Raw genomic sequence first — 27077 nt, forward strand, 5'->3', positions numbered from 1 at the left:
GGGAGCAGAGCTTGTTTCAAATCATCAAGTCACATCACCTGTTATCTATTAATTTCAGAGCCGATCAGCCCTATACGTTCACTACGCAAGCTGCGTAGGGCCCCGCAAATTACTCAAGGCCCCGCCTCCTCCCGTGTCATAGCGCGTCACGTCACCGTCAATTAATGTTTACAACATCCATGACAAAATTGAGCGAAACTATCCTTCTGGTCATGAAAAGAGGAAAAAAAAAAAACCCCATGAAAGTGAACTGCGGGAACAACAATCAGGTAAACTTGTCTTCTCTCTAAGTTTGATGTCAGCAAAGTAAAGTTTATGTGCATTTCTGTTGTGTTTTTTCGGTCTTGCTAACCTAGCTGTACAGGCAGGCAGTGCATCTCTTGCATCACTTTGTGCCTGACAAAAATGAGTAAAATACAATTATTTATTACGTTTGTTTTTGATAAACGACAAAGTGCAACGGTGTTTGTTTACTGCAGCTCGGAAAAGATAACCGCGTCGCGTGTGTTATCATGCGTTCATTCATATGCACGAAATGAAATGCACATTTTTCAAGCAGAAATATATGTGGAGACCAGACAGACTGTACAATATATGGGCGTGAATGATGGCACTCCATCATGCACATTATACATACATACATACTTTTAAAACAAGACACTGATTATCTAGTCTCAGTCATTGTGTAGTTAAAAACTCTATACAACTGCACTGCACTAATTATGCAAGATGGAAAGCAATGTATTGATAATTTGACAGTGATTGACTTGATTTATAGGCTATATTGATTTTAAATGTTGATTAGCTGGACATACTGGTCAATGTGTGGATGCACATCCCTCAGTTAATAATAACCATACATCAAGAATTGCTTCACCATATGTATTACAAAAATAAAAAAAAACTTTAACATGCTATGGCAAGCCATTTTAGCTTTTATTCATTCACAGTTTATGCATTTTTGATATCAAGCATTACATTTTTTTACTATTTGCAATGTGAATTCTTGATTATTTTTACTAATAGTTAGTCAATAATAGCTAATACTAATAATAAAATAGACTGGTGTTGCCCATACTGATGCCGAAAATGCCCAGGCTGTAGAGAGAACCTAAGTTAATCCCAAAAGCCAAAGCTCAGAGTTATAATTTATTATTTTCTTCTTATTTATGTTTACGTTAATATTCACTTACTTAATAATATTCGCTTGTTATCTTAATATTCTATAGGAAATACTCTATTCAATAAATATTGTTTGTTTGAACCTCATTCTGTATTGCGACTGTTTTGTTTAAAGGAGGGAGGATTGTATTGGGATCACTGAAGTGTCAGGTGTGACTGTGTGGCAATGGCAAAATAGCTCACGGCGTCACGGGTCAGTTAGAGGGCCCCTTAGCAGAATTTTGCTTAGGGCCCCAGGGAGGTCAGGATCGGCACTGATTAATTTACACTGATTAGCACAATGTCGGAGCAGCCAGAAAGCGTTTTTAATCGTCTTTTTAACGCTGCAACCCGTGCTAGACAGGAGCTGGCAGCAAGAAATGATGATTCATTACTTACAACAACAAGACAACTATTTCGCCGGCAAGTTCATCGAGTTCGGGGTAAGTTTTACTTTTTAACATCAGAATTGTTAATGTGCTAGCAGAAGTTTGGGGTAGCTGTTTAATTATATTCTAACTTAAAGCAAAACCGTTGCCAAAATGCGTTTTTGTGAATGCACTCGAGTCAACCGTTCGTTTAAAATTATATTTCCAACGGAAAATATTAAACGGAATACTTTTTTTTCTCTCTCTCACCTAAGCAAGTTAAAGGGTTGGTTCACCCAAAAATGAAAATTGTCATTTACCCTCGTTAAGGAGGTTTGTTGCGTCGTGGAGGCATACACGTAAGACAAGAAGAGGTTTAATAAAGTCGTTATTTTTTTTTTTTTTTGCGCACAAACTATTTGTCGTTTCGTAAAATTATTGAAGAGCCACTGTGGTGAGATGGATTTTGTAACGATGTTTTAAGTGCCTTTAATGGGTATTGGAGTGTAAATGTACTGAATGCCAATGGAGGCCTTTCTCAGCCATCAGCTTTCAACAAAAATATCTTTATTTGTCTTACGGGTGTCGAACGATTTGATCGTTGAGTAATTAATGTTGAGTAATTAATGACATCATTTTCATTTTTGGGTGAACTAACCCTTTAATGTTATGTCCTCATTTGGGAGTTTTTCTGGTTGTCTTTCCGGACAAGACACCTAAAAATTAAACTCCACCCCAGTAAAACAATGCAATTTATTTTTCTTCAAAAATATATTTTATTTTACAGTCTTTTGTATTGAGATGATTTGATGAACTTATATGTGTGTGTGAGAAATTATTATTTTTTAAAATACATTTTTCAGGTTGAAATGGAGGCCTTCACAATTTTCTTTTTTGAAGGCAGATTAGTGCCCTCTGTTCCTCTGTTGGAATTATTTAATCAAACATTCAACCGTGGATGTAATGATGTAACCACTAGAGGTCTCTATGGAGAGGCTTGTGAATTCCCTAATTGTCTTTTGGACCCATTTAATGCACTTTTTTTTTTTTTTTTAAAGGTGGATTTGAATAAACATTTAAACAATCTCCAATAGTATTTCTTATCGAGTTTTAGAATTTGTAGTTAGAAATAGTTTTTTAAGTGTTTTTGCATGATGATGATTATGGTGATAAATGCATACAGTCAAACTGTTTTTACATGCTTTCTAGGACCTTTTATTCATTTAGGTTGAAACTTTCGGGATACACCCAGATTGCACACTGGCATAGCATCAACTTTTACTCATGGCATCCATCAGATGCGCCATTCAAAACTAACATGCCGGTTAATCTACGCAGATGGTTTGCTTGCAAAGTAAAGTGCTGGGTTAAAAATAACCCAAGTGGGGTTAAAAATGGACTAACCCAGCGGTTGGGTTGTTTTAAGCAAACATTTAACCCAACCGCTGGGTTAAAACAACCCGATTGCTGGGTTAGTCCATTTTCAACCCAACTTGGGTTGTTTTTAACCCAGCATTTTTTTAAGTGTACCTTATGCTGAAACAACGTTGATATCAGTTGAGTGAAACACTATGTTGGTTTCAGCTGGGTTAATTTTATGCAATTAACACATTTTCTTTTTTAAAATTATCATACTTAATACCAAGATAAATTAGCTTATGTAGTAATCACACATCGCATTCAGTTAACATTGTTTTAATATTTACAAAGCACAATTACAGATGGCCTACATGTTTAGAGCATAAACCATCTATATAAATCTTCAATATGACTAAGAAAAGGCATTTACATTCAAATAAATAAATAGGTATATAACTAAATTACAGACTAATATTGTGTTAGAAAGTCAAGGAAGCATTTTGCTACCTTATTTTTAATTCAGAATGTAAAAAAAAAAAGCATGATCACAAACATTGACCAACCCACCCCCCAGGCTAATGCTAATGAATACAATTTGTGTCAAACAATTTGCTGGAAACATTGAAACATTTTAGCCAAAAATTATTGCTGATGCAGTTGTTTGTGTTTACAGGAGGATCTGGTGGCCGCAGGGAAAATCCTATTTGGCAAGCGCAACTCTTCCTCCTTCCAGGGCCAGATAATGGTTTTCTGCCCCCCACAAAAGAACTTGATGAACTGGCTAAACTTGGATTAGGTGAATATGAGATTGAAGCACATAAGAATTGAGTGTCATATACTTTTACGCCTCCTTATTATAGAACCACCTTGCAAGGAAAGCTATGGTATGAGCTGCAATGAATTTTATGTTGGCTTGATCCTGTCTGGTCCCATTTGTTATACGGTCGCTATATTGGGAAACATTTGACTTAATAAATTTTGCATTTATTAAGATTGTAGATTATGATTGTAGAGCAGTTTTTGATGCATTTTCATAAGTTTCCATGTAGCCATTTTAATAGTTACACATATGCAACACTTTCTCATGCCAAGGCATCATTTTAAAAATGTCCAGGAATACCACCCAATGAATCCTTTTGCATCAGCTATCTGAAATTGGGCAGTGGTAGTTATTGTTGGGGTGAGGATCTGGGTGGTGCATCCAGAGGCTAAGCTACACCATTTTTTATATATAAATGTTCTTTCACATTATGCCCAGATGCTCAAATGTGTGACCTTGTGAGTGGGACCAGGCTCTTTCTTCTTTCGTCATATGCAATTTTCTTAGGAGTGTAGGGTTTTAGTTTTAAATCTGTAAACTTAAAAACACAAGTGATTTTAGGTTAACTGGTAGGCATAAAGGTCTGCTTTTGGGGTTTGTCAACACTTTGATTGTCTAAAAATATGACAACACAGTTTGGATGTCTTGATTTGTGAAATGTATTGTCTTTGAAACTGGCTTCTCGAACATTGTATGAGTCGGGGCAAGATCTCTCAGGACTGTTCAAAGTCCTGAAAGGTCTTGTATATAACAACTAATGAATGTGTTACTTTGCTGCTAGGAACAGATTATACTGATGTTTATGTTTCCATTTTTAGGAAAACCTGTGCATGAGTCACTGGAGGCCGGGCGCACAAAATCAAAGATTAATTTAAACTGGAGTTTGTCTGATTTGAACAACTTTGTTTGCCAAAGCTACCCTCGCAGCAGTTTAAATTTGGTAGGCTTTGAATTGGCAAGGACAGGCAAAGGACGCAAGATCCAGAAATTACAAGTTAGTTCTGTGAGGGCACTAAAAGCAGTTGTTGGCAAAAGCAGACTTTACATTGTGCCACGAGCCACTATCTTGCAGGTATGGAATTATACATGCATGGATTTATATCATATGACAATCATATAAATGTGCTCTCTGTAATGTCGATGCCTATAACGGAAGTTACCCTCTCTACCCTTAGGTAACATCACCACCCTCTGCCCAGAATTCATTCCCACCACTCACAGCTCCAGCAGTAGATGAGACCTTACAAGTAGTTTCAGATCAGGTCCATATTAAAATGATTGCACATCTTATGATTTGTCATGTCCACTATGCACTTTGTAGTGATGAGTGGCAAATGCAAATATAAAGTGTTTTTTTTTTTTTTTTAAATATGCATTGAGATGCATCTATTTATTCTGTGATGTCTAAGCAGTTACATTAAGATAACAGTTTTTGTCATTTTTCTACCTATGGATGTAGTGCGTGTGCTAAAGGAGAAATCATTGGTGTTTTCTGTGTACTACCAGGTGGCATCCACATCCTCTGCTACATCCATGAATTCAATCCCTCCTCTCTCAATTGCTCCAGTACAATATGAGACCGCGCCCGTGGCTGAGAGTACCCAAGATCCAAGTGTTGTTGAAAATCAGGTAACAAATTTTGACACTGAATAGAATCTATATATTTTTGTAAGTATTTATTAATTTTGTGTACTTTGGTGGCGATTTGTGATATGCCTTTAATTTTTTTTATTTACTTTAGGCTCTTCAAGAATGGCGAGCAATACGTGACCAGCAAGACCAGGAGTATAATAAAAGTTTGTTGGTGGATCAGGAGAAGGTAATACTTTGAAGTTCTATTTACGTATGACTTGCATTCTCTTACAGAATGCATGCATGATTTTAATGTGGTCTTTTAATAGGAGAGGAAGAAACTAGCCTATCAGGCCTTTGAGGAAAGACGTCAAAAGGTTTGTTTGTAATATATTAGTTTAATAAACTAGCTGAAGGGTTTTGTGTAATTTTTTTTTTAATGAGAGCTCAAATTTCAGGCTATTGAGGCAAGACATCAGCGAATGTCTTCATATGAGGAACCCTTAGATGGGGTGACGATCAAATTTAAATATCCAAATGGACACATCAATATGAGGAAATTCAGCTTGTCTGCGCCAATCCAGGTAATGTGTATTCAGCTTGAGCATTGAGAAGTCTCAATGTTTCAGTAGGTTGAAAAACTTGACTGTTGTAACATTTTCACATCTTTTTAGATCTTGTTTGACTTTGTGGGACAAGATGAATTTGCCAGTGAAATCTTTGTTGTGCAAGAAGCAACATCATCAAGATCAATTGAGAGCAGTTCCTCTGGGTCAATAATGGATCATGGCATAAAAGCATCCTCAACTCTGTATGTACTTTGGTTTTCAAATCTGGATGTACAGGTAAATGTGGCATTTATTTCCGGTTTCAAATGAAAATGGAATGTTTTGGTTTGTGAAAGCTCATGTATTGTGCATGTTTGTCTTCAGGAAATTCTCTCTGATCAACTAAATTATGGAGCTTTTGCCCTACCCCATACATATCATGGTCAGCCACCGCTGTCTGAGACCTCCACCCAGCCAAGTCTCTCTGTGCTCTCTTTCCAGCCACCACTGTCTGAGACCTCCACCCAGCCAAGTCTCTCTGTGCCCTCTTTCCAGCCACCGCTGTCTGAGACCTCCACCCAGCCAAGTCTCTCTGTGCTCTCTTTCCAGCCACCGCTGTCTGAGACCTCCACCCAGCCACCGCTCGAGCTGTTCTCACAACCACAAGAAATCCTGACCCTTCATAATGAACCATCACTCCCTCCTTCATCTTCCCAGGAACCAATCATTATTGTTGATGAACAAGATGAGACCGTTTCACAAAATCAGTCTCCTGTATCAACACATCACCTCGGAGGACCTGTGGATGAGTAGGTTTTTCTCATTAACTTGATTATATTTGTAGATTATATTTTCAATATCCGGTTACATTTAACCAGGTGGTTAACTTATAAAATCTGGTACATATTTGGTATTTTAATAAAATGCATGCACCTTTTTTGTTGCAGGATTGATCTACAGACCATATTGAAAAAAATGGTCAGCAAAGTTGATGGAAGCTTCTGTCCAACAAGCAACCAAATAAATGTGTGCAGGGATAATGTTTTACTGTGTAGCCTGCGGGCGTTCAAGCGTAGGTTCTTCAACCCTGAAGCAAAATTGGATGTTGTGTTTGTGGATGAAGATGACAATGGTGAAGGGGCAGTTGATGACGGCGGCCCGACAAGAGAGTACCTAAGGCTGTTGATGAGGGCTGTCCACCAGTCAAATATCTTTGAGGGACATGAGAGAGCCCGGCAGTTGTCTCTTGATACTCAAGGTAGGGAAGCCCAAATTCTGACTGTCCTAATTCAACTGGCAGAATTCTAGAAATATGCATGCGAAAACCCATATAAAAATTATTGCTCTCCTGTCTGATTTGTTTTTTATATATATATATATATATAGTTTGTGTTGGGCGGATTTCATCCGGTGTATTTAATTTTGCCTTAATTTGTTAATTCTTGGCTAGGATTTTTCATGCTTCTCTATTTGTCATGCATTGTCTCTATTTGTCTAATGTACTGAAACACCTTTTTACGTGTTTTGAAAGGCGCAATAGTGTTATTTTTAAAAGCCCTAATATTAATCATAGCCTTTTAAGGTATTACATTACGAATCATTACAGCAGAGCAATATTTTTACTGTTATGTCTTTAATTTTAGCTTTGCAGACTAAACTTTACACGTGGGTGGCAAAAATGATTGCTGTATGTGTTGTCCACGGAGGAGTCGGTCCACACTTCTTTTCTGAAAGGCTTTTCCATCAAATCTGTGGGATACCAACACCCCCGGCCACAGTGGATGAAGTTGGTGACCATACTTTCAGGGAACGGTTAATAAAAGTAAGCAGGAGAAAGGTGTTATACATTGAATGTACAGTACTGTGACTATTAAGTACAGTACTTTTTTTTCTATTAACTTAATAATGAATCGCTTCAAACGTGTTCAGATGCAAGTGGGACTGCTATATTGCTTAAACATCTCATTTATATAGGGATGCTATCCTTACAAGCCAATTTCTTTCTTTGTCTTTCTCTTTTTTTTCTGTATTTCACTTTGTTTCTTTTTAGATACAGGAAGCAACAACAGTCCGAGAGGCGAACGCTGCAATTGCAGAGGCAGCAGATAGTCTCAGCATTATAGGTGCCTTAAGACATGTGTCCAGCCTGGAGGAGAAGGACTCCCTTGTCCAGTCCGCTACAGACTACTTTGTCAATGGGAGATTGGCAACTGCCTTGGACCAGTAAGTGCCTCGCCTGTCTTATCTGTCTGGAAAATGCAACTGTCATTGGCCCAGGACGATTCACACATTGTCACATGTTTTTATAGGTTTGCTGAGGGGTTAAAAACCCTTGGTTTACTGGAGGAGCTGAGGAACAATCCGGCAGTGTTCTACAGCATGTTTGTCAGTGAGGAGATTCCACTCCAGGCGAAGGACCTATGCTGTTTATTTGAGGTGGACTTCTCTGTGCAGGGCAGCAACAGGAGAAACCAAGAAAATGCAACAATATGCTTTTGGCGTGACTGGTTAATCGATATTGAAGGTATACTATTTATTGTACAAGTTATAATAACATGGACTTTATAAGTACAATGATTAGTGGTCATTTTGTTGTCCTGGTTGGCAGGAAAATAAATGCTGATAATGCTGTATTTGAAGTGACACCGACTACGTTTACATGGACCGCAGTAATCTAATTATTGACCATAATCTGAAAAAGAGAATATTCTGATTAAGGTGTTTACATGAGTTGCTTTTAGAACATTCTGTTCATGTTTTACATGTTGTAGAACATGGCTCGGTTAATGGCACGTCATTACATCGCCATGCTACGCTGGCCGTCCATTCATAACGTGACTTTGGGTTGTCTGTAAAAATAACTTTACCTGCGGGTGTTGCTGTTGGACAGTTTCTTTATAAAAATGTTTTTTTTTTTTTTGATGGCGGTGTCAGGATGAGCATTGAAGCAAGACACGAATCATAGCCACAGATCATGGCAACGACATTTCAGACTGACAAATACGTAAAAAAATAAGCATGAATTTTCTGACATTTTGAGCGCTTCGTTAGGCTACTGTTTTGTATGCGTTATATTAATTATAATACAAATTCTGTTTTATAGGCCACTATTGATCATTGTTGAGAGGGGCACTTAAAGCATTTTTTTTTTTTTTTTAAAGGCTTGATTTCCCCCAAAGCCTTCCCCTCTGCACTTACCTGGTGTGCATGTGTCCTGTCACAATGCAGCAAACTCCAACACAACATTAATAGTAGATTATCAGAGAGCGTTACAGACATGCATACACACACTTAATGCGACCTAAAATGGGCATACTCATGTCTTAATTTGATTTGCGTTTACTTCGAGTATGATTAACCGGATTAAGGTAATAAGAAATCACTGTTTACCTGGTAGCTTCTTAAAATCAGAGTATTGTCTTAATCAGGAGTTAATTAATATTATGAGTATTGTCCATGTAAACACTCACTGTGAAGTCTGGTTGTGTGAACATGGGTAGCTCTCTTAAACTTGTTCATAATGTGGTGTAATATTTTACCAAAAAAGTCCTTTGTCAGTGTGCAACTTCCAAATTCCTCCCAAGTAATTTATACAAAAAACTAGGGCTAGGCGATGTGGCCTAAAAATGTTTTAAGGGGTCTGAATTACTTTTCTCACCACCTTGTGTTCCAGAAGGAGAATGCAGTCCAGTCACCCTGGAGAAGGTGTTGGAGTTTACATCTGGAGCCTCAACAGTGCCACCACTGGGATTCCCACAACGCCCACAAATCCAGTTCTTTCATGAGGTCAACAAGATCTTTCCGGAAGCGAATACTTGTTCACTTGTACTTCGTCTGCCACTGCATTCTTCCTACGAAAACTTCAAGCAATACATGATGGATGGAATTTTGCAAGCCCCAACTTTTGGACTTGCATGAAGTTACTATTTGTAAATCCTATTAATGGGAATTCAGTGTTAACTCTAGCTATATTTGTGCGCAAGTTATTTGATAGAATTCTGTATTGAATCAAGTCAATGGTTCAGATGGTGTTTTAGAAGATGCAGTAATACTTTTCACTTTGCATAAGTAACAGTTCACTTCAGTTGCTTAGATGTTATTCAATATTGAGTTTTTCAGTTAACTCAAATGTATTGAACTTGTTAAAAAAAAGTACTTTTATAGTGATTTTTATAATGAATAAATTATGTTCATGTTTCACAGAACATTTAATAGGCTTAATTCAAGATTACTATGGTGATACTGAGATTGGTCAAATAAAATGGACTTTACTTAAAGGATTTCCTGGGCTTATAATTCAATTAATTTGATCAAATTACACAACAGTCAATGTTTGGCTTATGTACATGTTGATAAATATACAAAGAGAATACAGACAAGGCAAATGAAAAGCCTTGTAGTTCTGTCAGAGTTGGAAGCTGATGTTTAACCAGATGCGTTCTGTGAAGGATGATGACCAGAAGAGTCTAGACAGAAGCATGTACAAGCAAATGTGATCTAATAAACTGTATAACATGGTGAAGCATGAAACTTTTACTGCTGTGTATAAACAGTACAGTTTATGTTCATTTGTTCTGACTTCTGTCACTCCAGCGTCTGTCAGACTCCTCTGGGCATCAACCTCAACAGCTTGCCGTAGTAAACTCTCCATCATGAGACTTCTCTGTTCTCAAGAGTGGATTGATGCTAAGGTATTTTTGGCAGTTAAACCTCTGCTCCACTGTTAACCTAAAATCCACATTCAAGCCAATGAACATTCCATATTTTTCATACATTGCCAGTTTATTCTTTTTTTTAATTTGTTTTCAATCCCATTCAAAATAAGATCCTTCTCCACTTTTTTTTAAACCTTAAGATGTTTCATGTTTTTCATACATTAAGAGTTTTATGCAACATTTAAATAGCATTCATACTAATTGGATGTTTTTCCACTTTATATATAAATCATAACACAATGGGAGCAGAAAGGAACAATAAACATATTGTCAGCCAACAATACTACAACACCAACAGTGCTAGTGCTGTTAGCTAATCTAGCACACCTGGCTTTAGCTCCATCAGCTGCAGCTGCACTGCCCATACGTCTTATTTTAAAAGAAAATATTACTTTAAACTGCATGTTGAACTAAAAATGTCTTTCCGCCCTGGATAATATATGCAGCCAATAAACTTTTTTCTCTGGGCTTGGAATTGTACTATACATGAGTTTGCAAAATACTGACAATTGCAGTACAGCAAGTTTGATATTTTATCTTTAGATCAGAAATGTGTTGGATTGCATTGTGTACAGATGTCTGTTGTTGCTGAGTGAGGATGAGTTGAGGTGGTTCTACAATAACAGATGGGAACTCTTCCTCATCAAGTGTAGGCAGTCTGAATTCCATACTGCATTAGGATGGCATCAATGTTTTGGTTGCTGTAGGGATTTTCCCCAAACACATTGTTGACAGCTGAGCTGTCTGTTGCAATGTTTTTGAGCATTCCCTCTGTCCAGAGTTGAGTTGGTGTGCGATTATTTTCTGTTCGTAACGGATGGAGGTTCCAGGCCTGTCTAAACTGCTCCAGTCTTTTTTGAATCTCAGGAAGATAAACAATATGCAGTGAAAGTCTGTGGACATCATCATCTGGGTTTAGAACCTCTGAATCTTCTAAAGAGTAGAACATTAGGTAAAAGTTCTGCAGCACATGCAAAAATACATCGCGTTCAATTCTCTGATTGTGCACTGATTGTCCGGTTATGAAACCTCTGTGTTCAAGTCCTTGAACTAGATGCATGAATAAAGCCACAAGGATGTTTTCACCACCATGGTCAGATCTGACTCTTGACGGTAGGGCATAGAGGCATGTTGCCTTCAAAAACTGAGAAAGCACTGTTGTGGCACGATTGTCTGTGCTGCAGTTGAGGTAAGTAATCAGACGGGAGTAGCCATCAATTGCACCATGAATCACAAAGCCCCATCTAGAAAGGTAAAAAAAAAATATATATATATATTACTTGAAAATTGCATTAACAGTAGTATGGAAACAATACAGCTGTAAACTCCAGTTTTTCAATTGCTGAAGTTCAAAATATAAAAAGTATGACAAGTCTGGTAATAATAACCTTATGAGACGCATGTTCCCATCAATGTGCCACAAACTATTGGGGTAAGGTACATGATAAACACGTCTTGCAACTGTCCGGCTCCATCTCCTTGCAGCAGCAGTAGGATTCACCCGTGCCAACATCTCACGCACCCTGGACCGTGTAACAAACACACCCTGTGCACGCAACAAGGCTCTTATCATCTGAAACAGATTTTCCAAAAGATCTAAATCGACATGATTTTCACAAAACAATGGCACACAAATTTGAATTACAGCCTAAAGATAAAGACCACCAATTACCTCATTTCCAGAATTAGGGTATTGGCTCTGAAGTTGCCTCACATGTTGTTCTAGTTCACCATCATCTATTGCAGATAGCATACTTCTAACAGGAATACCCATCAACTTTGACTTCTTGTACAGGAATGATGAGGAGCATCCCAGTATTTCAGCAGTTTTTTTAATTGTATGGCCTTGCTTCAACAGAAATTCAATGTGTTCTCTGGTAACTTCAATGGCTGGTCAGCCTCTTCTCCCTACAAAAAGAAAAAGTAAATTAAGTGTTTAAGCAGCATTGGACGGTTTGTTTTTTTGTAATTTATAGTATATATTAGCATACCAATTCTCAACCATGCATTGAATTTGCATATTGTTAATGAATAGGCCATAGGCTACAGTGGAAATGGAGAGACTTGTGGAATTGCAAAAATACAGTATTTATTGTTGTGGCCAGTGGACATAACAGTGGTGTAAGACATTTAAATGTTAAAAGAATGAAGGGTTTGGGCGTAGTTTAGCAATGTCCAAGGGCATGCTCCCTCATGAAATTTATTTGTATGCTTGTTTTTTGTTTTTTTAAATATATATATATTTTTGCTAAATGTTCTTTTTTGGATCCACATGCAAAGTTGGTTAATAACATAACTGCATGTATTTTATATTATTAAAGCACCTAAAACCTTATCGGTTTGACATAATTTTACTTAAAGGACAAAAGCCTACTTAAAATTGTCTTGTATTGAAACTGATATTGGTTTTCCTAATATCTGTCATTATCAGCAGAACACATTTTACACATGGGGGTAACCAATTGTTTAGTCAATAATTCAGGAAGGTTCAGACTTTAAAGCTCTTGTCTTGATTCTTGTACTTGGCCTGAAGTAGTAACAGACAGTTATTGTAATATAATTATAGCATTTGTTACAATATGGATATACTTACAGGTAATAGCAGCCTACACACAGAAACAACAATGACCAAGGGCATTTTAAGGTTTTTAGTCTATATTGACCTTAACAATATGTGAATTAATGAATTCTGTAATGTTAGACAAATAACTAATAAAGACAAGGAGGCAGTTTAGATATTTAATCTGTTTAATCAATTATTTACTATTAATGCAATGCAATATGCTGCAAAATAAATGCTTTTCTTTTTTATTACCTATTTTTTGTCTCGTTTCTAGCCCAAATATCTACAAATTGTTAAATCAAGATGCTTTTACTAGACAATAGAAGTAAAAGGACACACAAAATCAAGCGAGTTTTTGCTTAAAAGAAGCAAAATTATCTACTCAGAAAAAAAATCTTGCTGCTAGATTTCAAACAGAAACAAGATACAAGGTTTTTCTTACAACATTAGCAGAAAATTGCGCTTGTTTTAAGCAACAACTCAAAAAGTTTTAATTATATTTTCCAGAAAACAAGAACAAATAGTGTAATTTTACTTATCCAGTAAATGTATCTTGATTGAAGAATTGTTATATATGGAAACAAGACAAAAATAATCAATGACATGTCTACTAGGGGTGCACCGATCCGATATTAGGATCGGATATCGGCCGCGATACTGACAAAATAGCTGGATCGGGGATCGGAAAAATGAACAGATCCACAAGCCGATCCAGGTGTTTTTTTTCCGTCGCAGCAGAACCTACGTCATTCGTCAGCTTCACGTGTGTGTCGCATGCTAGAAGCAACATGTAGCGAGCCAGAGAGTCGGTGTGGAGGAGATATTTCACGCTTGCCACGCCAACTAGTTCGTCGGCTGTTTGCAATGTCTGCAAAGTAACTTAAATGTTTCGAGGGGAGGTGGTATTACTGCAAAGTCAGGGTCTTTCCTGCATTGAACATTTTTTGATGGCCGCCAAAGCCTAATTTGACGAGTTATTGTATGTGGAATAGATGCTGCGCTTGTGACTGATTGACAGAGAGACCGACCAGAGAGCTCCTCCCCCGCGCGCGCTCTCTGGGTCTTCAAAATAATCAGCGTTAGCTCTCTCATATTTCACATATTAATCCAATTCCAAATCTAAAGGTCGGAAGACCGAAACCATGTTGCACGTGACACATTCGGACAATTGTGTCCTTGAATTACCGCTGGGTGTGCATTGCGCTCAAAAAATGTTGACTCTTCTCTGACCAGCTGACATAAAGCATACTTTCAATAAACGGGAGACAAATCATATTCAGTTATGAAGTGTTTTCTGTGTGTTGACATCTTTCGCGATGTTCTAACAGACGGGATTCGCACACAACGCGTCTGCTAATGTCCGATTCGCGACCTAATGACTCATTTGAACCGAATCATTTTAACGACTGGTTAGATTAGAACAACTGATCTGTCCAACACTGAACTCATGAATCAGTTTATTAATTTACTCAGAACGCATCTGAAATGAGAACACAAGTGTGCTTACCCAATTAAGCAAGAGTGGGTAGTAAGAATTATTTTTAATTATCAACAGTAGCCTATTTCAGCTTATTTCTGTTGACAATGTGTAGTAAAATAAATAGGCCTAGCCTACAATCATTTAGACAGGAGTGAGGTGAAACCAGAACAAAGTTGTTATTAGCTAGCTGATCATTTTTATTAAATTGCATATGGCAGAAAATTAAGACTATTTGTTAATTTGGAATGCTACTTTTTAATATTGATATGATTATATACCAAAACAATTATCTGTAGTGTAAAAAATGTTTGGTAACTGTCAGATTACTATTGTATGTTTGACCAATACACTGTTTTTTGTTTCCACTGCTACATTTTATTTATTTAAAGAAGTTTGATTACATTCTATTTTAGATTTGAATGCACAATTGTTTTTTAAATAAATAAGAATTCAACACTTTACATACATCTGTTATTTTGTCTTAGGCACCAGACTTTACTAACTAAAAATAACTTAGTCTCTTCAAGGAAGGTATAAGGTGGAAGATATACAGTTTATTATTAATTCAACAATAGTATCGGATCGGTATCGGGTATCGACAGATACACAAAGCCCAGGCATCGGTATCGGTATCGGGACTGAAAAAGTCGGATCGGTGCACCCCTAATGTCTACCATGCTATTTGAAGAAACACATCTGTGTCTGTCTGTAGTTGTTGTAGGCCTACTTCTTTCAGCCTCAACTGACAAGGGTTTTAACTCTCACTTTAACACCACCAAACAATGTTGCGTTTTCATGTATGCCGTCTTTGTAATATGTACTAGGGTTTTACACGCACGCACGCACGCACGCACGCACGCACGCACGCACGCACGCACGCACGCACGCACGCACGCACGCACGCACGCACGCACGCACGCACGCACGCACGCACGCACACACACACACACACACACACACACACACACACACACACACACACTCTCTCTCTCTCTCTCAGATCAGGGGCCTCATTTATAAACGTTGCGTACGCACAAAAGAAGGCGTACGCCACTCTCTACGCAATAATTGGTATTTATAAAAAGCAAACTTGACGGGAAAATGTGCGGTCCTTTACGCAAGCTCTGACCCAGGCGTACGCACAAAAACGGGTGAAATGAGAAATGGCGACACCGTCGGCAGATGGAAGAAACACGTGAAAGTGTGTGAAACTGCAGACCGTTGTGTAAAAGAAATGGCAATACTGCCTCTCATAAATAACTTGAAGACTTCACAAAGCAAGTCTTACAATTAACAGCCTACACAAACACCCGTTTGATCGATCTGCAGTGTAAAACACGAAAATTACAACAGAAATGCAAAAAAAAAAAAAAAAACAGTGAAATATGTTCTGCAACAATATTGGCATGTTATGCAATTCATCCTCATAAATAATATGGTAAACAGAACGAAATATTGTACAAAACTGATATTCTCGTCAATGTGTCCGTCTGGCGGAGCAGATATAGATGCAATTAGATAGACAGATAGATAGATAATTAGGGAGATATATAGCCTAGATAAATAGATAGATATATGTATTCATTGTCCACTGGGGAAAGTTGTTTTCATAGTAAAAATTTCTTCATCAGCTTGCTACGGAGTCATGGTATTCATGCAAATGCCTTTAGTTTGTTTTATTTTCGATAAAATAACATATGACGTAGGCCCTATGTCTCAACCATTCAGAAAGCTGCAAGAAATTACATTTGCACTGAACTATTTCCCATTTCCACGTAGATAATAGGGATAGGGATTAATAGGGATTCCCCAATAATTGCCGCCAGTCTCTCATCAAGAGGGGTCAGCTCCGGTGTCCCCTCTCCCCCACCCGTGGCAGACACACTCTGGCGATGGAGCGCTATGCCTCGACTTTGATGTCCGACCATTTCTTTTTTTTTTTCGGCCACGGTCCGAGGTTGTGAGGCTACAGCATTTACGGCGTCTGCAACCTTTTGCCACTCAAGTGCCTTTTTGGCATTAGTAGGCTAATGCCCACACTGTGCCCTCCAAAAAAATATTTTTCTCCTCTTTTCCACCTCGCCAACGATAATTTCTAAATGAGGCCCCAGATCTATTAACCTTTTGTGAATTGTGCATTTTTCACAGAACGTTCGTTTTTTAATTCAAGATTTTTATTTTTTTTATTTCAACTATGTTTCCGGTTAAATAAAATAAGTAGGCTAACACTAAAACTAAAAGACACAATTGGACAACAGTGGTTATAGGGCTATATAAATATTACTTTTTTGATCGAAAATATTGGTGCAAATGGTCACTGTAGGCTATATTGGTAGGGGCACGTCCTCGCACCTGCCACAGTTGTAATATAAATCTTTAGAGAAAAAAATATTTTCTAAAAGAGAGATTAATCTAAGAGATTATTTTCTACAACAACATAAGCCACCACAGTAGGCCTAAATACAATACAACGGGCCCACACGGAATCTGCGCCGCAGAAAACGCCGCAGATTTCCGCAGATTGTAGGCTTCTGTCATTTGAGAAGCATACACAATCGTGTGTGCGGTTGTGCGGGGTAGTAGACTGCGCTTATTGGTGTGACACTTTTTTTTGTGAGAGAGTGATATTTTAAAATGTCTAAAATACAATTCACCACAGAGGAGTTAAGGAAACTTCGCTTGTCTGCAAAAAATTACTTATTTAGCTATTAAATTAGTTCATTTATTTACTTTGGTATTTATTTTTATATATTGTTTAATAATGATATGAAATTGCTTCTGTATTGTAGGCCTACACAAATAGCCTAATTAAATTTGATAAAGCAATATTCCGTCTTTTAGTGGATGTAGTCTAGCCTACTAGAGAGTTTTTTTTTTAGTTTATTAGTTTATAATGACGTGGACAGTCCCTTTTTTATAAAAAGAGCAGCTTTAGCCTCTACGGCTAATTTCCAGCTGTAGTCCCCGGCCAGTTGTTAATAGGCATACATCAAGTAAAATAAATTACAATTATATTTACAACAGGGCTAAACAAGATGGTGTAAGATGTACAAATGTGTGACACACACACACTTGAGGCAAGCACAAACAAACAAGCACCAGTTGCAAAGACAAACAAACAATACAAGCACAAACAAACAAGCACCAATTGCAAAGACATAAAAGCAGTTCATGCATTAAAACAGTTCAAATTTGCGTACAAAATAATCATACAAAAGCCACATTGAGACACAAGACCTAACATTGAGGCAGGCAACAAAAGTCTAATGGCAGCAACATGACCATGTCACATCACAAACACATCCCATCTGTCAGATTAATGTGTGCAGTTATAATTGTCGGACAGCCAGTTTTTAAGGTGTGTAGTAAAGGAGGAATACGTATGTATTTCTTTTATTTTAATGGGCAATGAGTTCCAATTTCGTATTGCTGTGACAGAAAATGATAATTGACCAAATGTGCTTTTCCTGAATGGGATAAGAAGGTCCCCTCGTGTAGTGCTTCTGGTGCTCTGACTGCTATTATTACGTTGGATTATGAGTGAATTTAAGGGAGCAGGAGCAGTATTATGGAAGATTTTATAGACCAGACAGATGTTTTTATATTTGATTACATCTTCCCAGCTTAGCAGTTTGTGGTTATTAAGAATAATACAATGATGTGAACTGTTAGGCTTCTGGTCCAAGACTTTAAGAGTTTTTTTATAAAGAATTGCTAATGGTTTTAGTGATAATTTGTTAATTTGTCCCCAGCTTGTCAGACAATATGTTAGATGTGACATAATCATGGCATCCATAAATAATTTAGCAGCATTAAAAGTAAGTGCATTTCTAATATATCTAAAATTAGCTAAGATAAACTTGACCCTATTGCACACTTTCTTAATATGTGCTTTAAAAGAAAGATTAGAGTCAATAATTACGCCCAAATACTTAAATTGTGGCACGATACTAATGTTTTGACCCGAAATTGTTATATTTGACACAAGGTTACATTGCCTCTTTGTGAAGAACATTCCCACAGTTTTATCTACATTTAATTGGAGACACGAACGATTTAGCCAATTGGTGATCTGATCCATAGCTATGGTCAGTTTGGCAGCAGCCAGATGTTTTGTTTTGGCATGCACATAAATGACAGTGTCATCCGCATACATTAGTGTATTAATATCAGGGCAAACTGATGGCAGATTATTAATATATAGACTAAACAAAAGCGGGCCAAGTATAGATCCTTGTGGTACGCCTGTGAATAAATTAAGAACTGATGAACGATGGTTATTCACAGAAACATATTGAGTTCTACCAGTTAAATATGACTTGATCCATTTAATTGCAGAAGGAGAGAAATTAAAAGTAGAGAGTTTAGCAAGAAGGACCTGATGGTTGACTGTGTCAAAAGCTTTACGAAGGTCTAAGAACACAGCACCGACAACACCTCCCTTGTCAACCATTGCTCGTACAGTCTCTAAAAAGAAACAGTTCGCTGTTTCTGCAGAGTGATGGGCTCTGAAACCAAACTGCATCGGGTGAAGAGTAAATGGACTATTATTAAGGAAAGAGACAAGCTGCTCTGATACATATTTTTCAACAACCTTGGAGACCACAGGTAGAATACTAATTGGACGGTAGTTAGATATGTTCAGAGGGTCATTTGACTTAAATATGGGAGTTACAATTGCAGTCTTCCAAATAGTTGGAAATATCCCCTCTAATACTGACTGGTTAATAATTTGTGTGATAGGGTAGGCTAGATGTTCATTCAGGGATTTAAGCATTTTAGAATCCATTCCATAAATATCTTTTGCTGTTGAGTTTTTAAGAGAATTAATAATTGCCTGAGTTTTAATTTCAGAAATCGGTTGAATACAAAAAGAAGGCTTAGTTTCATCTATTTTAGCAATATCTACAGTTGTTACAGGACAATTCTGCGCGATTTCATCCACAGAATTGATAAAATATTCATTAAAAGCAACAGCTATTTGTACTGGATCTTGTATTAATTTACTTTTCAGGTTCAACTCTAGCTGGTTTCTAAGCCTGTGGCTAATTCCCATTAAATTCTTAATCTGTTCCCAGATCAACTTTGTGTTACCCTTTCCCTCATTAATAATTGTTATAAAAAAATTGGCTTTTGCTTTTCTGATCACTTTGATTACTTGATTACGTAATGAAGTGAACCTAATCCTATCACTATTTAACTTCGTTTTTAATGATCTTTTTAAAGCAGAGTCTCTTTCTTTCATCAGATTAAATATATCCTTACTGAGCCAAGGAAGAGCATTTTTTTTATTTTTACCTTTTACCTTTCTAGTGAACTCCTTAACTAGACTTTGTAGCTTAATGGCAAACATCTTGCTGACTTCTTCTATGTTGGTCCCAGTAAATATATTTGTCCATTTGGTCTGCTGTACTGCCCTTTGAAAATTATCCATTTCATTCTTTGGAATCCTAAGTTGCTCCACAGGTTTATTAGAATGATGAAAGCGCTTTTTTGTAAGTTTTCTTGTCAGTAGTGTCAGATTATGGTCAGACAGTCCAGTAATAAAATTAAATGTTTTTACAATTCGTTCAGGCTTGTTACTGAATATTAAATCTATCTGTGTCTGAGATGATGTAGTTATTCTAGTAGGTCCTTCCAACAATTGGGTAAAATCCAGACTGTCTGCACTGTAAACCCGAATAAGTAAGCAGAACTTAAAAAAAGTGAGGCAATCAGTTGCCACAATTTTTTTAAGTTCATAAACTCAAACATTTGAGTACATCATCACTTATATTTTTGGAGTTTATTTTAAATATAATTTTAAATTATAATTAACTTAAATTTACTGATTAAGCAAACTCAAACATTTTCAGTTTCTGCTACTCAGAATATTTATTCATCTTTCTCATTGCAATAATTCAAGAGAACTTAATCATTTCAAGCATGAAAACTCAGAATTTTTATGTTTCATGAACATAACATTTATTAGTTTTTTCAATCAATCTTCTGATTACCCATAACTCAAAAACATAGACTTGTTACAACTCAAAATCATTTACCTCCAAACTTAAAATTTTGAGGCAACTGAGAACCAGCACGGTTTCAATCAGAAAAGCTGAATAAGTTATAAAATAGATTGTATGTTAAGTACTTTGACCTCCTGTGAGATTTACTCACACACAGACATCAAGAATCAGCCTATGAATCTCAACCATGGTGACACGCTTCATGCCGCAATGTATTATGGGAGCCATGGATGAGTTTTGCATGATGCACCCAGAATGCATTGCGGCATGAATCATGTCACCATTGTTGAGATTCATAGGCTGATTCTTGATGTATGTGTGTGAGTAAGTCTCACAGGAGTTAGAAGTGCTTATTGTGTGATGTGTTAAACCGGAGAACAAAACTTATGTACACGTTTTAAAAATCGTTTAGCTTATAAGCTACATTAAACTGATGACAATAAAAATACAATAAATAAATAAAATAAATACATTTTGTCTTCCACTAACGCATTTCAGTTTGCCCCAATTAAATTGTTTTAATAGGCTATGGTTGTAATTTATTTGTTATGATGGATTTTACTTATTTGGTTAAGCACTCTGAGATTTTATTGTATTTTAGCATGTGCTATATAAATTAAGTTTATTTTTAAATCATCTCTATTTGAAACAACAGAAATAACAGGACTTCATCATTCTTAGCATGTAATTACTTAATTCTATTAAGTTGTACTTAATTTATGTTTTTAACTTATGCTTACTTATTCACAAAAAAGTTCCATTTAATCAAAAATTATTAGTTGAAATTACTCAAAAGGAAGACCATGTTACACCAACTTGAAATAATTAAGTTAGTAGAACTTTTTCTAAAACTTTGAGTATACACTACTTAATCTATTTAATTCATATGAACATTCGGGTTTACAGTGTGTGATCTGCTTAAGAGATTTCCTACTAGTCTTATTTAGCCAGTTACAGTTTAGATCACCAAGCAGTATTACCTCAGTTTTAAAATCACATGCTTGAAGCTTGTTAAAAGTGACATAGAAATCATTATTAGTGGAGGGAGGACGATATACAACAATGAGCACAAAAGACATTTCAGATGAGAGCACTATATTCAACCCAATACACTCCAAATCATGGTCAAGAGGCCAACATATCTGATGACATTTGATGTGATCTTTTATATAAATCATGACCCCTCCCCCTCTTCCCTCAGATCTGTCCCGTCTAAAGATATTATACCCTGGTACATGTAATGCAGCAGATGGAGAGTTGCTATGTAACCACGATTCTGACAGGCCTAGAAAGTCTAGGTTAGAGTTAGAGAGAAGATGATGTACTTGTTCAGACTTTGGGGTGAGGCTACGAATGTTCATATGCCCTCCAAAGAGACCCCTAGGTTTAAGTTGTTGATCCCAGATCAATCGAGAATGATTGACAGTTTTAAAAAAGTTCAGTTTGCGGTGTTTTTTCAGAGAAGGGTTTATAATGCTTTTGAGTTCACAGTTGGTTGTGCCGTGTAGATTTTCACGCTTACCTTGAGCGCAATGATCAGTTACCATGACATCAGAACGATATGATCCAGTAGGGTCAGAAACGTAGGGCCAGGAAATAGATGTTTGCTCCTTAACGGTGAGAGCTCCGTTGTTGGTTATACACGCGCCAATAGCCGGAAAACCCAGGCCTTCGGTGCTCCCCAAGCCCGGCGTCATAGACCTCTTTGTCCGAGATCTCCGCTCCCCGCCACCGAGAGATCCACCTCCTCCCGGTCGATGTCGAGCGAGCCCCAGCCCCTGAGAAGCAGGGACAATGCTCCCTGGGTCCCTGTAGCTGGCACCACGGGAAGCCGGACCTGGGCACGGGTGCACATCTCCGGACAGCAACAGATAAAGTATGATGATGAGCCCACTGTCACTTTGGCGTTTGCCCCGGATTGCATTACTTTGCTTGTATTGATCACGGCCGGCCGCCGTGTTTACAAACGCTTGCATTAAAATATGCTTTCCATGTCCGAAGTGCTTTATCAACGTCGTTTCTCGGTACACTGTTATATTGTGGGAATGTCGCTTTATGTTTAGAAACGGACCCGAATCTGTCAAGTTTAAAATAACTCCAAAAACTAAAAGCGCCAGGAGAGCTCCTGACGCACCTGTCCCGCCGGTTGTCGCCATCTTTTTCCGATCTAGCTTTGTTTAAAAAAACAAGTTGTTCTATTTGGATTTGTGTTGAAAAACCTTAAATAGCCTAGGAGTTAAGAAGTGAATATTTTATATTGTATTTGTAATGTTTTCAGATTCATTATTTGTGCAAGACGTTCGTATCGCGATTCCTATCATCTCGCACCTACATTCCCACATGAAAAAATAGCCTAGTATATTATAGTATAATACATAAAATTACAGTAAAATTACTCTAGTAAATACTATAGTGTTTTTGAACCATACTATAGTAAAGATACTACAGTAAATTGTAGTATATTATAGTATTTACTACAATTTACTGCAGTAGGCCTATAGGCCTACGGTTCAAAAACACTATAGTATTTAGGCCTACTAGAGTAATTTTATTATAATATTTTCATGGGTTTAACATAAATTAGAAACCGTTTTAAACTACTCGTCATGAGTAATTTAAAACGGTTTCTAATTTATGTTGAACGTAGGTGCGAGATGATAGGAAACGCGATAGGAACGGCTTGCACAAATCTTCTCACACTTTCGGAGAGCGCTGGTGAACGCGCGCAGGGCCTAGGCCACGCATGGCTCAGATAATCCGTTAGTAGCCTACTACGGGAACTCTCTGTCGATACATTAATTAATAACCTCGCCCATTAATTGTATACAGCGGGACGTTATCCCTTACTTCTCAGCGTGAGAAACACAAGGTGTGCGCGCATATGAATGGTGTGTGTGTCACGGTGAACTTGAAAGCCTTAATGCAGTGATAAACAGACTCACCTGAACTAATGCGACTGACAGAGAAACGTCGGTCTTCCCCAGCATGGAAATTTGCGTCTATTAGAGTTTTCAGTTGAGCCAAACTGCTTTTGAGTTCATTGTTTGTGTCAGGTGATAGCAAATGTTCAATTCTTCCGAGATTTCTTTCACAGTTTTCAATAGAACGACGTTCTCTCTCTCCACAAATCCCCTGTGTGAGGGCTCGTTCAATTTCATGCCATTTTCTGGTGGTTTTTTCGATTACAGCCAACGCCATGACTGCTTCTTTCTTCTTCCATTCATAGAAATAAGGAAATTAACCCACTTTCTCTTTGATTAGCGGGAGCTGGGGAAATACGTATTTATGGATATCTAAAATAGAACAACGTCATGCACAATAATTTGCACTAGTCATAATGACGTTTGAGATATCTTTGACTTTCCTTCTGCCTAGGCAAAACGGAATTACAGATATCTGCAATTGTCATTTAAGATGTGTGACGAGTTTAATGTCGGTTTCAATGATGTCATTGCAGATATCTGTAATTCAGTTTTGCCTAGTCAAAATGAATTACTGATATCTCTATCTGTCATTTCGACTAGTCGCAATTACTTTACAGATATCTTGAATGGCAATTACAAATATCCAAAATGTAATTATGACTAGCCAGAAAGACGTTGTTGATATCTACAATGTTAATTCTGGATAGCCAAACCTAGCTTTTAAATGCTAAAATGGCTTGCCATAGTGAGGCGGGGTTTAGGAGCTATACTGGGACCGGCCACCGGGGGGGCGATCGAGGCCCAAAAGCTTCAATTTCTGACTGGAGCACTACAGGCTTGACACGGACCCTTCATCTGTCATCGATCACGTGACTCTGGGAAAATACACACCCGATACGGAGCTTCACTAGCATCGAAGCTTCGTAACATGACACCTAAATGATCAAAATTCCTACAGCACATGAAGGCAGCATTAAGTTCTTGGAGAGGTGCGGTCTCCACTAAAGTAACTTAATATCTCGGAGCGGGACTGAAAATGATGGCAGACTATTTTGTTCTCGCTCTGTTCTTTTTGCTTGTTGATGGTAAGTTGAGCCACGGGCGTAATTTCCTGTGGGGGCAGGGGGCAGTAGTGGGAAGTTCCAAGTAGGGCTCGCTGCAGCCTGCGGTGGATATCCAACTCCGCCCACATCCAAGCGTGACGTCAGAACTCCCGCCCTGCAGCTAATTTCATTGGTTACAGTTACGGGTAGGTTTAGAGATCAGTGTTTGGTGTAGGCAATCAGTACTTAATTCGTTACAGTGACGGTTAGGTTTAGGGAAAAGAGTTTGGTGTAGGCTTTTTTTTTTTTTTTTGAGTTTGGTGTAGGCAATCAGTAGGCTACTTAATTCTTAACAGTGACGGGTAGGTTTAGGGAAAAGAGTTTGGTGTTGGCAATCAGTACTTATTTCGTTACAGTGACGGGTAGGTTAAGGGAAAAGAGTTTGGTGTAGGCAATTTTAATTCGTTACAGTGACGGTTAGGTTTAGGGAAAAAAGTTTGGTGTAGGCAATCAGTACTTAATTCGTTACAGTGATGGGTAGGTTTAGGGATCAGTGTTTGGTGTAGAGGCAGTCTCTACTGTGATTGATATGACCAATAAAATCTTAAAAATCGGCTGCAGGGCGGCATTGGCCTGGCCTCTGACGTCACACTTGGATATGGGCCGGGTTGGACATCCACCGCAGGCTGCAGCGAGCCCCTTCTCGGAAGTTCGGATGATTTTACTGACTCGGATCTTTGAGTCTCGTTCAGCAAAATGAACGAATCTTTTTTCGAGTCATTTAGTTCATTTCAGCAAAATATAATTAAAATGACATGTTAAATAGCCCAACCCATCTAGTACTTATGCAAATGTTGATTACATTTGTAAAACTAAATAAAAAAAACTATAGGGTACTGCAACCAAAGCCAAATGATAAGAAACTGAAACGTTTAATTAATTGATTAGTTATATATACGGGTCAGGCTATTGCAGTCTAACTCTGTTAGTTCACCTCACCTCCTGATCCGAGACATTCTTTCTTTTGCAACTTCATATTTATCGCGTTTATCCGCCTCTCGTGTCTTCAAACTCCTCGAGACGTTAGTTGTCGACTCGTCTGTGTCTGACTCTGATCTGGGGCTGGGGTAGTGATGTATCGTTCATGAACGATTCGTTCATTTTGAACGAATCTGCGTGGCAGGGGGAGCTGCCACAAAAACCTGCCAGGACTGAAGGCATCTGTCACAAAACCCGTCACTGAAAAGGCAGCTCCTCTAAAACCTGCCAGTGCTGGAGGCAGCTCCCAGTCCGGGAGTTGCGTGTGAATGAGGACAACGCTGTTCTTTTTTCACAATATGTAATTCCGCCGTTTTTACACAAACTACAGTACGCGAGAGCCACTACGGTACGCACAATAGGTCAATATTCACTACTAACCAAACGCTTTTCGCCTGCCTCACGATCTCTCACTGTTTTAAAGCTGCCAGATACACAGACTGAAGCACAAAAGCAACAGTGCTTTCATGCTCTTATTTTAGTTATTCGCGACCTTACCATGTATTTTATCCACTCATTTGTCTGTAATGGAGCGCGCGTCCCGTCACCTAAGCGTCGCGTCCGCCACAGCTTAACGTCGCGCCTGCCTCGAGATCAGCAGGTAGTGCAATCATGCCCTTATTTGCCACTTTAATTGATATTTTATTCCGCTATTTTTGTTTGTATAGAACGCGCGTCCCGTCATCTAAGCGTTGCAGCCACCTAGCGTTGCGCCTGCCTCGAGATCTCTCCGTGTTTTACAGCTGCTTAGACCCAGATTGACACAGGAGAGCAACAGGCAGTGCAATCATGCACTTATTTACCACTTTAATTGATATTTTATTTCGTTATTTGTGTTTGTTGCGCCAGCAAGGTAGGCAGGTTTTTTGCGTTTATTTTATTTTATACAATTTGCTCTTTTATTGACAGTGTAAACAGCTCAATAACCCTCTTATTTAAAGGTTTAATGTAGGCCATAGTCCATTGCATTAACAATCAACAATGTCAAAAATGTAATGTCAGTCAAATGTCCCGGTGTGTTGTTTAAACGAGTGTTCTCACCGATATGCTTGTTGTGCTTCGTGCTTTATAGACTGGATATTGTTTCTTCTTATTCAAATATATATACTGAATTTAGACTGTGAAATTGACAGGATTTTAATGATTAATGGAAAATAATAAACTAAGAGAGGACAAATATTTTGAATTTGCCAGTTGCCAGCCAGCTAGGCGCGATGTGACGCGTGATGGAGACAAATGAGTGGATTCAAGTATGGGAAAGGTCGCAAAAAAGTAAAATAAGTGCATGATTGCACTGTATATATATATAAGGGTATATATAAAATGTCTGATATTAAAGGGTTAGTTCACCCAAAAATGAAAATTCTGTCATTAATTACTTACCCTCATGTCGTTCGACACCCGTAAGACCTCCGTTCATCTTCAGAACACAAATGCATTTACATTTACATTACATTTAGTCATTTAGCAGACGCTTT

At 37.9% G+C, this 27077-nt stretch overlaps 3 protein-coding genes across 5 annotated transcripts in view; 2 read left to right on the forward strand and 1 right to left on the reverse strand.

The window, feature by feature from the left end:
- Positions 1–149: 149 nt before the first annotated feature.
- Positions 150–10107, forward strand: LOC307120275 (uncharacterized protein). Its single transcript, XM_079807230.1, has 15 exons — positions 150–269; positions 3562–3684; positions 4527–4780; positions 4884–4970; positions 5215–5337; positions 5450–5527; positions 5610–5657; positions 5739–5864; positions 5955–6125; positions 6213–6637; positions 6776–7086; positions 7472–7650; positions 7879–8051; positions 8138–8352; positions 9502–10107. Exons 5-15 carry the CDS (start codon positions 5242–5244, stop codon positions 9744–9746), a joined length of 2067 nt encoding a protein of 688 aa, XP_079663356.1. The 5' UTR covers positions 150–269; positions 3562–3684; positions 4527–4780; positions 4884–4970; positions 5215–5241; the 3' UTR covers positions 9747–10107.
- On the reverse strand, positions 10103–25956 carry LOC307120297 (uncharacterized protein). Of its 2 annotated transcripts, none has more exons than XM_079807277.1 (4): positions 22117–23687; positions 12216–12451; positions 11932–12116; positions 10103–11787 (listed from the first exon to the last, which is right to left on the reverse strand). In XM_079807277.1, exons 2-4 carry the CDS (start codon positions 12315–12317, stop codon positions 11187–11189), a joined length of 888 nt encoding a protein of 295 aa, XP_079663403.1. In that variant the 5' UTR covers positions 12318–12451; positions 22117–23687; the 3' UTR covers positions 10103–11186. The 2 variants fall into 2 exon arrangements, with proteins under 2 accessions (XP_079663403.1, XP_079663402.1); XM_079807276.1 differs by lacking the exon at positions 22117–23687 and adding an exon at positions 25561–25956 and having other exon boundaries at positions 10597–11787.
- LOC307120320 (uncharacterized protein) overlaps positions 24376–27077 on the forward strand; it is a 53941-nt gene continuing 51239 nt past the window's right edge. The window contains exon 1 of one of the 2 annotated variants that reach the window (XM_079807309.1): positions 24376–24603. In XM_079807309.1, the coding sequence (XP_079663435.1) occupies positions 24555–24603 (49 nt within the window). In that variant the 5' untranslated portion in view covers positions 24376–24554. The remainder of the gene's footprint in view (positions 24604–27077) is intronic. The other variant, XM_079807310.1, reaches the window with a different exon arrangement.

The sequence above is a fragment of the Gobio gobio genome (genome assembly GCF_949357685.1).
Source record: "Gobio gobio genome assembly, chromosome: 24".
NCBI lineage: Eukaryota > Metazoa > Chordata > Actinopteri > Cypriniformes > Gobionidae > Gobio > Gobio gobio.